Source organism: Mesoplodon bidens, assembly GCF_964165515.1.
Source record: "Mesoplodon bidens genome assembly, chromosome: 12".
Lineage (NCBI taxonomy): Eukaryota > Metazoa > Chordata > Mammalia > Artiodactyla > Ziphiidae > Mesoplodon > Mesoplodon bidens.
The window spans coordinates 73,247,977-73,260,554 of record NC_138168.1 but is presented as its reverse complement, the minus strand read 5'-3'; the positions used below and the strand labels follow the sequence as shown (position 1 = coordinate 73,260,554).

General features: G+C 44.3%; 1 protein-coding gene across 3 annotated transcripts in view; it reads left to right on the top strand.

The window, feature by feature from the left end:
• The window catches only part of PLAGL1 (PLAG1 like zinc finger 1), a 64,741-nt gene extending 52,166 nt beyond the window's left edge, over positions 1 to 12,575 (top strand). The window contains exons 7-8 of one of the 3 annotated variants that reach the window (XM_081250821.1): positions 5,563 to 5,704; positions 10,033 to 12,575. In XM_081250821.1, coding sequence (XP_081106947.1) covers positions 10,037 to 11,272 — 1,236 coding nt within the window. In that variant the 5' untranslated portion in view covers positions 5,563 to 5,704; positions 10,033 to 10,036 and the 3' untranslated portion in view covers positions 11,273 to 12,575. Of the gene's footprint in view, positions 1 to 5,558; positions 6,039 to 10,032 lie in introns of all 3 variants that reach the window. The other 2 variants (XM_081250819.1, XM_081250820.1) reach the window with 2 other exon arrangements.
• The last annotated feature ends 3 nt before the right edge of the window (positions 12,576 to 12,578 follow it).

The window sequence follows — 12,578 nt, the reverse complement described above, 5'->3', positions numbered from 1 at the left end:
CACGTTAAGGAAATACCAAGTAGATGGATCTGCAGCTGTGGTTGCCTTTGGGCCACTGTGGGAGAGAGGTCTGCAGACATAGTGGGGTGACAGGCTTTGGGGATCCAGCCTGAGAGTTCATGCTAGGCAAGAGCCTTCTTCTAAGTGGTATGTCAGCTCAGGTGTTACGGATTTTAATGATCGTATCTTAGTACTTTATTGAGGATACACACATACACACAGACACACACACACTTAAAAAAAAGATTTTTAAAGATGCTGACAAATGAATCCCTATGATTTTGAGGGCAACCTTCCCTCTAGTCAAAAGGTAGGCCTGTTTTAGATGACAGAATCTATTAATTATCATCGGTACCCACGTTTGAAATGGAATTGGTAGAAGGTGTTTATTGCTTGAATTTCCAAAGAAAATTATTATAGACCCCCTCCCCCCCTTGTTTTTACTTTAACCTGATAAAATGCAGTGACTGAGGCACCAAATATATGGTCCATCGCTTAGGAAATATCAGTGACTTTGTGAAAAGTGAACCTGAACTGGTAGCACCCAGAGGGATTCTCCCTTTTTCCTTTAAGCCAGCGTCCTCCACCCTGTTTACATCTAGAGCTCCTTAGAAAGTCGGAAGAAAGCTATGGTCCCTCTCTTAAGAGCTCTAATACACGTGCTTCCTAATTTTGCACAAAATTTTTGAGAGTTCTCAGCCATGGGCCCTGGCACCTCTGCCATGGGCCCCACTTATGAACCCCTGTTCTCAGTTAAGGTTGCAAACCCAGCCACAGCCATCTGGTAGGGTACTCATCAAGCTTCACACCTGTAATCCTCAACCAAGTTACTAGTCCAGCCCCAAGAGCTCCTCTTGCGCTGATGCGACATATAATGAGCCCCAACTCTTCCAACACCGTGCTTGCTCAGGTACAACACCCAGTAAGTTTTACAATGCATGTGCATAATGAAAAACAAGAAGTAGAAACCACCTGGAGGTTCTGAGTATCTTCTTCCTCCAGCTGATGTTTCTGGATGGTTTCTTCATAGAGGATAGAGACTTGCTATCAGAGTCCTTCAAATATTGAGGGGAGCACCCTCTCTAGGAGCCTCCTGGAGCCAAACAAACAATGCATTTACACCTGCCCTGCTCCATGATTGGCTCTTGCATAGTCTGTGAGTGTAAGAAGAAACAGAACCTTATTAGAGGCCCTTTTAAAATGGGCCTTAACACGCATATATAAAAGCAATCCCAGGTTTCAGGACTAAGAGAGAAAAAAGTTTGGAGTAGAACCTTCTTGTCCACAAGGAGTGATGAATGGAGTCAAGAAAAGAACTTAAGAGTTCCCATGTTGCAAGACTAAAAATGGAAATTCAGTTTCCTCTCAGAAATGGGCCTTGCATCGTGTCACTGGGGACAATGGAAATAGAAGCCAGAAGTCATAGTTTATTTTGAGAATGTTGTAAAACATTTGTCTCCCATTAGCTGATTGTGTTACGCAGCACTGGGGACGTCCTGGAACTGCACTTGTGCCCTGACCTCTCCCTCCGCCGTCGTATACCATCAGCCCTCAGGGAACACAGTCCTTCCTGGCTGTTGCCATATATATATGTTCTTATTCCAATCTGATGCTCTCTCATCCCCAAAATAATCAGCATGAACAGAATGAAGCAGATGGCACAAGCCTTCTTTGGCATACTGGCAGATCTGTATCACTCACTCAGTATTTTTAGAATCAAGGGGATTGAAAATTATGTCCTGAGATGTTTTGGGGGAAGACTTACTATCTTTCCAGGGTGACAGGTGTTGAAATATTACCGTATTTAAGACTCAAATGCAATCTGTATGTCAAGTTACAGAACTGACCGATTATCATCAGGACCATCCCTTTGTTAGTTCTCCGTTAGGATTGTTGGAGGTTTGCCAAATAATAGAAAGTTAATCACAAGTCTGTTTTAAGGGTGTGGTGGCCAGAAAGCTCATCAGGTTTCAACCAAAGATTGGAATCAGCAGCAGCCAGCCAGTACTGGTCAAGTACATGGTGATGGGAGATGCTGTATTATCCACACAGTTTATTTTTTAAAAATAGCTGGGCTTTGATCCTCAGCCACAATGAATTTATAATCTGTTGGGAAGACTATGTTTATAATAGTTTGTGATTATATCATGAAAACAGTGCAAATATTTATATTTGAAGATCCGTATTAATGAAATACAGAGTTATGGTGAATGAAATGTTATAACTAGTTGTGAATTTGAGTTCATCATTAAAAAAAAAGCCTTCCTGAAGAAACTGAGGAATGTTTACTATTATAAATCAATTCAGTTCAACATTTGACGACCAATTTTGCACTTAGTGTTGGACTAGGTGTATTTAACACAGAGACCAAAACTCAGAAAGGTAACAGTCTTGGCAAAGACATTAATGCAGTAAGTTTAGTAAATATAAAAATGCTTACGTGACTTAATGTTTTGTTGTTATTCTTTGGAAGTTTAATGGGGAAAGAGTTGGAGGAAATGTCTCACATTTAAATACAGTATGGCCGTGTCTAAAACGCCTTGATTATATACCCACCATCTTTGAAAGCCCGAGGGAAAGGTAATGAGGTCTACAGCTTGTTGGACTTCTGAATCTAGGGAAGTGGCTGGAAAGTGCATCTGGGAAAACTTTATTCAATGCCAAAGGCAGGTACTTTTTCCTTGAATAAATCTTATTTTTCCTTTGTATGCTTGGTGCGTTGGTGAGCAAAGTTGATATCTGCTGAGAAACAAAGAGCTCAGGCCAGTTTTTACTTGCAGCCTCTTATGTCCTGTGTGTGTTGAGCATGTGTATCATCCAGGCTACTGGGTCCTCCCACTATGAGTAACGGTTGGTGAAGCATACATAGGGGAGAACGTGTGTCTCTTTTCTATTATATCTATAGCTGAGTGGTTAGAACCATGTGCCAGTTTGCAGCTGATGGTCTCTGCTTTTAATCCCAGTGTTTACAAATACTACCATGTATTTGTATGGTGTGTTTTTAGATTACAGAGCACTTTCAGATCCATCTTGTTTCAGTTGGTTGTCCCTACCAGCTCATTTACATGCATCAGATAGATAACACAAACTGAAACTCAGGACAGCTTAACAAGGGGGTGAGCTGGAATTTGAAGTAGGGAATCTCTCTACTGTATTCATAAAACAAATGACTGGATCTACATAAATACCTTTTGTGCTTGAGGGAAACGCCTGAGGGCAAATGAGCAGCATAGCTGTGCCTGAAGGAAAGGGTAGCCTTGCCTTCGTCTCTTTGGACAGTGAAACTGAGTGCCTGTGCCTTCCAGTACAGCAGCCACTAGCCTCCTGTGGCTACTTAAGGTTAAATAAGAAAAATTTCAGTTTCTCAGTATCATATTTCGAGTGTTCAATAGCCATCCATTTCGGTCACAGAAAGTTCTGTTGGAGCTGGGGAGAATGAGTTTAAAGTATACGTGCAGGGGATCGGTGTAGGTGAGAAGCCAGACCAGCTCCTTCTGGGTGACTAGCGCTATTCTGAGTTCAGCTATGAAGAGAACAAGAAAAAAATGAATTTCGAACTTCATATTGTGTGTACATTTTAATCTCTTAAAATAGACCTGGAAAAAACACAGCAATTTCCAGTGAATGAGTATATTTAATGATGATGATAAATTCTATGCCTTTATAGCTGGGCCAGTATTATAGCCAGACTTAGGCTGGATGAGAAGTAGGACACACCATGAGTCCTGGCAGCAAAAACTCGGCCACACAGGGTAGAATTCCTGGAAGGAATTACTTTGTGGCCAGGGTGGTAGAGATGCCTCGAGGCCGGGCAGCGAGGTGAGCTGGCAGACGCTGCAGGAGCAAGGAGCTGGGGGAGAGGCGTTTGGACAGAGCTGGGACAGGGGCTCAGTTCAAGTCACACTTGGTCACAGAGGAATAAGCTGTGTGTGTGTGTCGCCATCAGAAGGGAGGTTTGGTGCCAAGATGCTAGCTGAGAACGCCAGCGTCCCCGGCTTTGGATCCGTGCTTGAAGCTTCAGGTCAGAGTGCACACGTCAGCTCTGAAGGTTCCAAGCAGGTGGGGCAGGATGGTGAGGGGTGTCTGCCTGGTGCCGGCTCCTTGTGAACTCTGACCGGACACTAAAAACACCCGAGCTAGCTGATGAGGAACGCAAGACGTTTCCTGCAATTTTTGCCCCTTAAAAAAGGAATGTGTTTGTCTATGTTGCATGTGCTAGGTGCTGATATGTTTAAAGATGCTTGAACTATTATTATAGTAAAATTCCATCTAGCTAGACTCCAACTTTCTGATCTGAAAGTAACTACAAAGGTAAGTAAAAATTAACTTTTAACAGTAAAGAGCAGCTCTAAAAGAGTTGGCAATAAATGAATGACTGCAGGGAACAGACACCTTGAAGACCTGCTGTGATTGGTCAGGTTGCCATGAGTGCCCTGCTCACTTGACAAAGTTCAGAAAAAGCTGGCCTGGGTACAAAAGCTACTCCAGTGTGTTTAATGTATGCTTTTTTTTTTTTTATTAAATATTGGCACTTGAAAGGTTAATGTCCATTGCCTGAGGATTAACTGTCTAGAATAGCACAGGATTCTAGGTAGCCAGGCTTTTACTGTGTTGTTCATGATGCTTTGCTGCTTTGGACTCTTAAGGCTTCCAAATGATGGTCTGTTGGTAGAAGAGGAGCCTGGGTTGGAAGGGCGGTAATAACTGGGATTTGAGGCAGGTTGAGGCGGCAAGCCCACCTCCTAGCAGTGGCCTTCCAACAGGTAGCTGGTTCCCCAGGCTGGGGCTGGGGAATGAGGAAGTGTCCCCATAAACGAAAGGGGAAAAGAAGAGTCGACGAGTTTCCTGGAGGATGGTGCCTGCACCCCTAAATGTGCTCTGAGCTCTGCCCGAGCTGTCCCTTTGTCTCCGTGGGAATCTCTTGTCTCCCCTCTAAAGGCACCACATCAGTGAACTAAACTAGCTTTATTCCCACTTTGTTTACATCGTAGACTTGAGTCCTGCGCGGTAACCTCACAAACAAATGAACTTATAAGTATACAGATTATTTCGGCTCATCCCCTGGAAGTTTAAACAGGTGTGATAAACAACTTACGTTTTGCCAACAATGAGTGAAGAGGACTAGCCCATGGTTTGCACAAGCAGGGATGATTTTTTTTTTTTTTTCCTGTACCAGTAAAACACTTGAACACACTGGGGAGGTTTTTTTGTTTTTTTCTTTGAATTGGTGGATTGAACTTCACAATGACCCGAAATCATGGTTTGAGGTCGGTAATACTGACTCTATGGAAATAGCTGTCTCTATCACAAGGGAAAGTGTGCTTCAACTACCGTTCAAAACACTGTGCACTTGACTCCTGCCACCCAGGAGAAGCACAGACAGGTGGATTTATATGCAGAAGGACCTCTTAAAACACACAGGAGGATGGAGAGTTGTGCTGCATTCAAGCCATTTAAAGGAACACACTGATTCCGGGGAGTTGATACTGAGCTGGTGGGGGAGGAGAAGCACTGTTTTCAGATGAAATGCAAGGAAACTGTTCCTCTTCTCTCCACAGACAGTTTGGTGATCCAGGACGTGCCCCAGCTCTAGTGATGCCGATTGCCTTTCTGCTCTGGAACCTCATCCATGCCTCAGACTTGCTCCTCTCAACCTGAGACTGCGTGGAAACTGGGATGTGGGAAGCAGGAAGCAGAGACAGTGGTAACTGAGAGGCCCATGTCCGGGTAGAACCAGGTCCGGGACCACAACGCTGCCTCCCCCCTGGCCTGACGGTCAGCTGCTGTGGCTCTGCTGATGTGCTCAGCACCGTCCTTCTATTTGTACTTAAATGGCACAGCATTTGGTCAGCGCATCTGAAAAGGAAGGTGTGAGAGACAAAGCCCATGGCCACCTACCCCTGCCAATTATGTGGCAAGACGTTCCTCACCCTGGAGAAGTTCACTATCCACAATTATTCCCACTCCAGGGAGCGACCTTACAAGTGCTTGCAGCCAGACTGTGGCAAAGCCTTCATTTCCAGATATAAATTAATGAGGTGAGAGGCTTTAGAAAAGGTATGTACTTTTACACATACCTTTAAAAGGCTTTGCTAGCCCTCAGACCCAACACTGCAGGGGAAAAGGGATGCAGAATGTGGATGCATTTTAGCCTTTATGGCTGGATCTCCAGTGATTCCTATAGTTTTTGTATGACAGTTGTGCTTTGCAGTGTCCAGTTCACTTTTTCAACAGATATTTCTCGTGTTCCTACAATAAGCCAGGCCTAAGAACAGAAAGATGAGAAGACACGTGGCTGGGGAGATAGTCATGCAAACACCATTAAAATGTAATCTAAGGGCTCTGACAGAGCCATGCAGGTGGCGGAAGTTGTTCTCCACTGCTTGATGAGACCTGGGGAGGCTCCTCAGAAAGGTACTGTCTTTAGCTGTGATCTAAAGAATGAATGGGAGGCAGACAGTGAGGAAGGAGGTTCTGGGAAAGCCCTAAGCCTTGTCCTTGAAGCACACGTGCACAGAGGGTAGCGGCGGATGAGAACGGGGGTGAGGCTCAAAGTGTAGGGGAGAAGGAAGCAGCTCAAAGCAGGCCTTGTCTGCTGTCCTAAAGGGTTTGTTTTCTTCTGGTAAGTCTGAGAACTGAAAAACATGATTTGGTCAGGATGTTAGAAAGATGGCTCTGATAGTAATTTGGAGAAGAGGGAAGAGGCCCATTGACTGATTTGCAATCTGTTGTTAACAGTCCAGGTATGAAATACGGAGAGCGTGTCCAGGTTCTGAGAGTGAGCATGGAGGGGGGGGAGGGTTCATCTCCGAGCGTTGGCTTTTGGAGCAGTTTCTCAACTTGGCTCTAGAAGCCACCCTAACAAGTGGAATTCTGTTGGGTATACAGATGTTAAGTATGTGCATTTAATCAGATTTTCAAAGGCATCCATGATATGACAGAGGGTAAAAACTACTCTTTTAGGAGCTAGGTCCTTTTTTAGAAACGGTACATTTAGTCTGAATTATCAGTATTTCTTGAGTGCCTATTAGGTACTCACTTCCCTGAGGGAAATGAATATGAGATGTAGTTTCTGCCTGTGAAGGATTTTTATACTATAGAAAAACAATATATACTCAAAATCAGTAAGTCACACAGTAGGCTGATTGACAATGAATGCTGTGTGTGTTAAGTATTGAATATATGGTACTTTCAGAGCTATACCCACAGAACTGCCACTAATCTGTGCCTCTTTTGATACCTGGTTAAGGGAAATGCATCTTTTGCCTCTAATTTTCATGAAATGAACTTTCACTTTCAGACTAACATATAAATGCATAGGTTAAGAGTCAGAATTTAGCAGGAGAGAGTTTCCACCTGAGTGGTATGAACACGAACCACATTATAATTAGATCTGGGAATGCCCCTGGAGGAAGGCACTTGAAAGAATTAAGAGAGATATAAATTATGGCTCTTAAGAATAGCAATGCTGGGCCTCCCTGGTGGCGCAGTGGTTGAGAGTCCGCCTGCCGATGCAGGGGATACGGGTTCGTGCCCCGGTCTGGGAGGATCCCACATGCCGCGGAGCGGCTGGGCCCGTGAGCCATGGCCGCTAAGCCTGTGCGTCCGGAGCCTGTGCTCCGCAACGGGAGAGGCCACAACGGTGAGAGGCCCGCATACCGCAAAAAAAAAAAAAAAAAAAAGAATAGCACTGTTACAGGTGATGTAATATAATAAGCTGATTTGTTAAAATAAGCCTATACACGCCTAAAATTCAAGTGTTCTGTACATCGGCCGATCTCTAGTTGCCATAAATGTGTTGAGTGCCTACTGTATGCACCGATTTTGTTGCAAAGGCTTCCTGTTTTGCAACCCGCTTCTTATGTGTACACAGCAATTATCCTTACGCGAACACCAAAAGCAGTGTTAGCTGCAGTTAAGCCACAGTGAGGATATTATAACCATGGATAAAGACCAAAACACATATAGGAGATAAATATTTGGAAGAGACAGTGGCGCTAACAGATGACTGGAATGACAGGAATCAGGTGGGATTACTGTGGTAAACCGCACTGAAGAAGATGTCTTAAGCAATATTTAGGAGGTAGGTGGTTCTGAGGAAGGGAAACAACTTGTTCAGCTAAGGGTGTGAAGAGAAGCAAAAAAGGGAAGCAGTGTACTTCAGGCGAGGACGGCCTTCCCTGCCGCAGTCACTGGCATTTCTTGCCTCTCTGTGGCCTGAAGCAGCGATCTAATAAAGGGATAGAAGAGTGGCGAGAGGGCAGGATGCTCTAGGTTTTGCTTTGTTTTTTTTTTTAAGAAAAGGGCAGCATTCCATCCTGTGTCCCTCAGTTGTAACATAAGATCCATTTTATAAGCAGAGGTTGAAGAAGAAAATAACTGACTTGCTTAACTAGAAAGGAGAACATGGGACTTCTTAATACAGCAAAGGATGAAAGCAGTTAGATGGGGACAGCAAAGGGCAGGAACAGTGATTTGGCAAAGGCAGACGAAGTCCCAGTGTGAGCAGTTAACCCCGGAGGAATTCTAAGATCATTGATGTGGTCCAGGTGACGCCCAAAGACAGTGGTACTTGGTGACTGCAGGACAGACTGAAACTGGTGGTTTCTTGGGTTGTGAGGTAAGAGGAGAAGTTAGGGAGGGAAACAAAATGTGGAAGTGATTTCAGCCATAAGATGATCATGTTCTAGGTTGGAAGTGTTGCATGAGCAGGTGAGGGGGAAATTAAAAGAAGGATTGGATGCCAGGCAGAGGAAAGAGTCAGCAAAGCGGGGTGGTAGCTGGTAGATGTGAAAAGTGTTACTGCTCAGGTAGGAGTTGTGTCCCCCTGAGCCTTTCTCACAGGCAGGACAGCAGTAGGACAGGAAACTGAGGGTAGGAAATACCAGGACCAGAGTTGTTACACTGATCTGCGCAGGGGTGATAAATGAAATTTAATCAGATAAAAATCCTTCACAAAAGAAAAAGGGGAGAGGGACAAGATCCAGAACAGAGCTTTAGGGTTCCTAAACATTAGTGCTGGACCAAATAGAAGGAAAACTGTTTAAATGTCAAGTTTGTTATTTGCCCTCTAGCAGCCTCGAAAAATCCTTTCGACAACCTATGAATGTATTTAAATATGCATGTGAAACTTGGAGAGACCAGCATCACTTCAGATCCCCCAAATACCTGTTGCGTTGTCCCCGTTCCTCAACACGGTTTGTACCTGTCTCATAGAACCTGCCGCAGTCAGCGTATGTTTCCCTCTACTGTCTTAGTCCTTCTAGAAAAAGTCCTTTTGAACTTTGCCGAAGAACTTACCAGTGACCTTTAGGAAGCGAATTGAAGGTGTCTAAGAGGGATCTTGAAGAAATGGAGACGGGCTGCACGCACGTGACATGATAGCCAATAGGAAAGTATTAAACGGCAGAAACTAAGACTTCAGCGTAAAGGTCTCATGGGAGGCAGGAGGCTGACGCTCCGAGAACAGGTGGTGGGGTTGGCATTCTGGGTCCAGTTAAGACACTTTCTCTGAGGTTAAAGATGATAGACTTTTTAGCTTTACGTCTAAGGCCTGAACTTTTGGTCTCAAAGACCAAGCAGAAACTGTACTGGAAACAATAAAAATAACAACACTGGGGGGCAGGGGTATGGGGTTCGGTGTAGAAGGCAAACTGGATCACTTCTGGAAATTCAGAAATTTTAAGAGTATAGAATAGTCATTTAAACGCCTTCCTGAAAAATATTTCTCCATCATCATATATCTTAAAATGCTTGTATACTTGTATTTGTTTAGAAATCTCTGTGTACATTAGGAAAACGTGTTCTCAAAGCATATTCTCTACACGTGTGAAAACGGCATCATGTAGTACCTTTATATTATAAAGTTTATGTGTAGAATCTGGAAAATACAGAAAAGTATTTTAAAACTAAAACACATATGCCACCACCTAGAGAAAACTACTATCAACATTTTAATACTGTTTGTTTCTCTACGTTTCTCCAGCTCTTAAAACACTGGGTCTATTGTGAACTTCTTCCTTCTGCTCCTAGGCACATGGCTACCCACTCGCCCCAGAAATCCCACCAGTGCGCTCATTGTGAGAAGACTTTCAACCGCAAAGACCACCTGAAAAACCACCTCCAGACGCACGACCCCAACAAAATGGCCTTTGGGTGCGAGGAGTGCGGGAAGAAGTACAACACCATGCTGGGCTACAAGAGGCACCTGGCCCTGCACGCGGCCAGCAGTGGCGACCTCACCTGCGGGGTCTGTGCCCTGGAGCTAGGGAGCACGGAGGTGCTGCTGGACCACCTCAAGGCCCACGCCGAAGAGAAGCCCCCAAGTGGAGCCAAGGAGAAGAAGCACCAGTGCGACCACTGCGAAAGATGCTTCTACACCCGGAAAGACGTGCGGCGCCACCTGGTGGTCCACACAGGCTGCAAGGACTTCCTGTGTCAGTTCTGTGCCCAGAGGTTTGGGCGCAAGGACCACCTCACGCGACACACCAAGAAGACACACTCGCAGGAGCTGATGAAAGAGAGTCTGCAGTCCGGAGACCTCCTGAACACCTTCCACTCGCTCTCCCCCCAGTTCCAGCTGAAGGCCGCCCCACTGCCCCCTTTCCCTCTAGGGGCTCCTGCCCAGAACGGGCTTGCAAGCGGCCTGCCAGCTGAGGTACACAGCCACACCCACGGCCCCTCGGAGCAAACCCCCCAGCCTGTGCCAGCGCTGCCAGAGCTCCTGGCCCCGCTCCACCCCGTAGCATCCCCCAGCTCTCCTCCCCCACCCCTCCAGAATCACAAGTACAACACCAGTTCTACCTCATACTCCCCACTTGCAAGCCTGCCCCTCAAAGCGGATACTAAAGGATTTTGCAATACCAATTTGCTTGAGGACTTGCCTCTGCAAGAGCCTCAGTCACCTCACAAGCTCAACCCAGGTTTTGATCTGGCTAAGGGAGGTGCTGGTAAAGTAAACCTGCCCAAGGAGCTACCTGCAGACGCTGTGAACCTAACAATACCTGCCTCTTTGGACCTTTCCCCTCTGTTGGGCTTCTGGCAGCTGCCCCCTCCTGCTACCCAAAATGCCTTTGGGAATAGCAGTCTCACCCTGGGGCCTGGGGAGTCTCTGCCCCACAGGTTAAGCTGTCTGGGGCAGCAGCAACAAGACCCCTCACTCGCCATGAGCACTATGAGCCTGGGCCAGCTCCCCCTGCCCCCCATCCCCCATGTTTTCCCAGCTGGCACTGGTTCAGCTATCCTGCCTCATTTCCACCATGCATTCAGATGACTGGTTTTTAAAGCATACCTTTCTTATTCTGGAAGATGTTTTAAGAGGCATTTTAAACATCAGCTATGATACAAGGAAAGAGTTAGAAAGCAGGACTGGAATATGGCTTATTCAGTGATGACTGGCTTGAGAGAAGAGAGTTCTCGAACTGCATGTATTGTGCCAATCTGTCCTGAGTATTCATGCTTTGTACCAAATTTAATAAGCAAGTATTCTTTAATGGAACTGCAACCATTGTCATAACCGACATCCATACGAGGGCTGCTATATATAGGTGTTTGTCAAATTGAACTTAATCGTAAGCCATGATCATAATCATGTTAACTAAATAACTTTATGTGGCACCGCCTAGTAAGGGAACTACGGAAAGGTTTGGATTTCTCCAAAATGGGAGAATTTTTAAAATAAGAAAATAACCTTTATATTGCATATTATGACTAGGCTGTGTATTTCTTTTCAGGGATTTTTCTACCTTCAGGGTTGGATGTAGTTTAGTTACTATTGCCATAGCCAACCTATAGTTTTACAGAAACAATTTCTTGTGGAATAATAGATGTCTCCATTTTAAAAGCATTTTAAATGTAGTTTGAATATTTTCCACAGGATGCTACAATGTGAGTTATCACTTCATTTATCTTAAAGACTAAACTGATTGTCAGTTACATCTGACAGAAAAAAAAAAATCACTGTGTAACCAGGTTAAGCGGTAAAATAATCCAGGCGTCAGTCGAAAAAGGCATTTTACTGACTTTAATATTGATTATATTTTTAACAGGAATTTAAGAATATTACTGGAATTAAAAAATATATATATATATATATATTAAACAAGAATTTCCTTTGCTCTGTCTGGCTTAAAATACTACTCTGCTTAAGTATTTTTAATCACCAATAAGTAAATGCATTTTAAAATTCATCATTTAAGTCAATATTAGTTTTATTCAAAAAAGATAACGTTTTACAATGTAACTATAATCTATCTCTTGAATTTGGTATCTAATGAGTTTTTAAAATATAAAACCTAACCTTTTTTTAAAGCTCCTTTGTCTTTTGTGTTTAGAGGCTTTCTATATGAAGATATATCTTACGTATAATAAACTCTACAAATTCTGCACGTGGCTTGATTTTTATATACAACCACACCGCGGAACTATCCACACTGAGATAGAAAACGGTTCCAGCTCCTTGGCCGGCTCCCTCATGCCCCCTCCTGGCCATTACATCCCCTACAGAAACTACTATTCTGACCTCTAGTCAGCATCTATTAGAAACTAAGCCCCCCCACTTCTTTTTGAGTAAAATAATT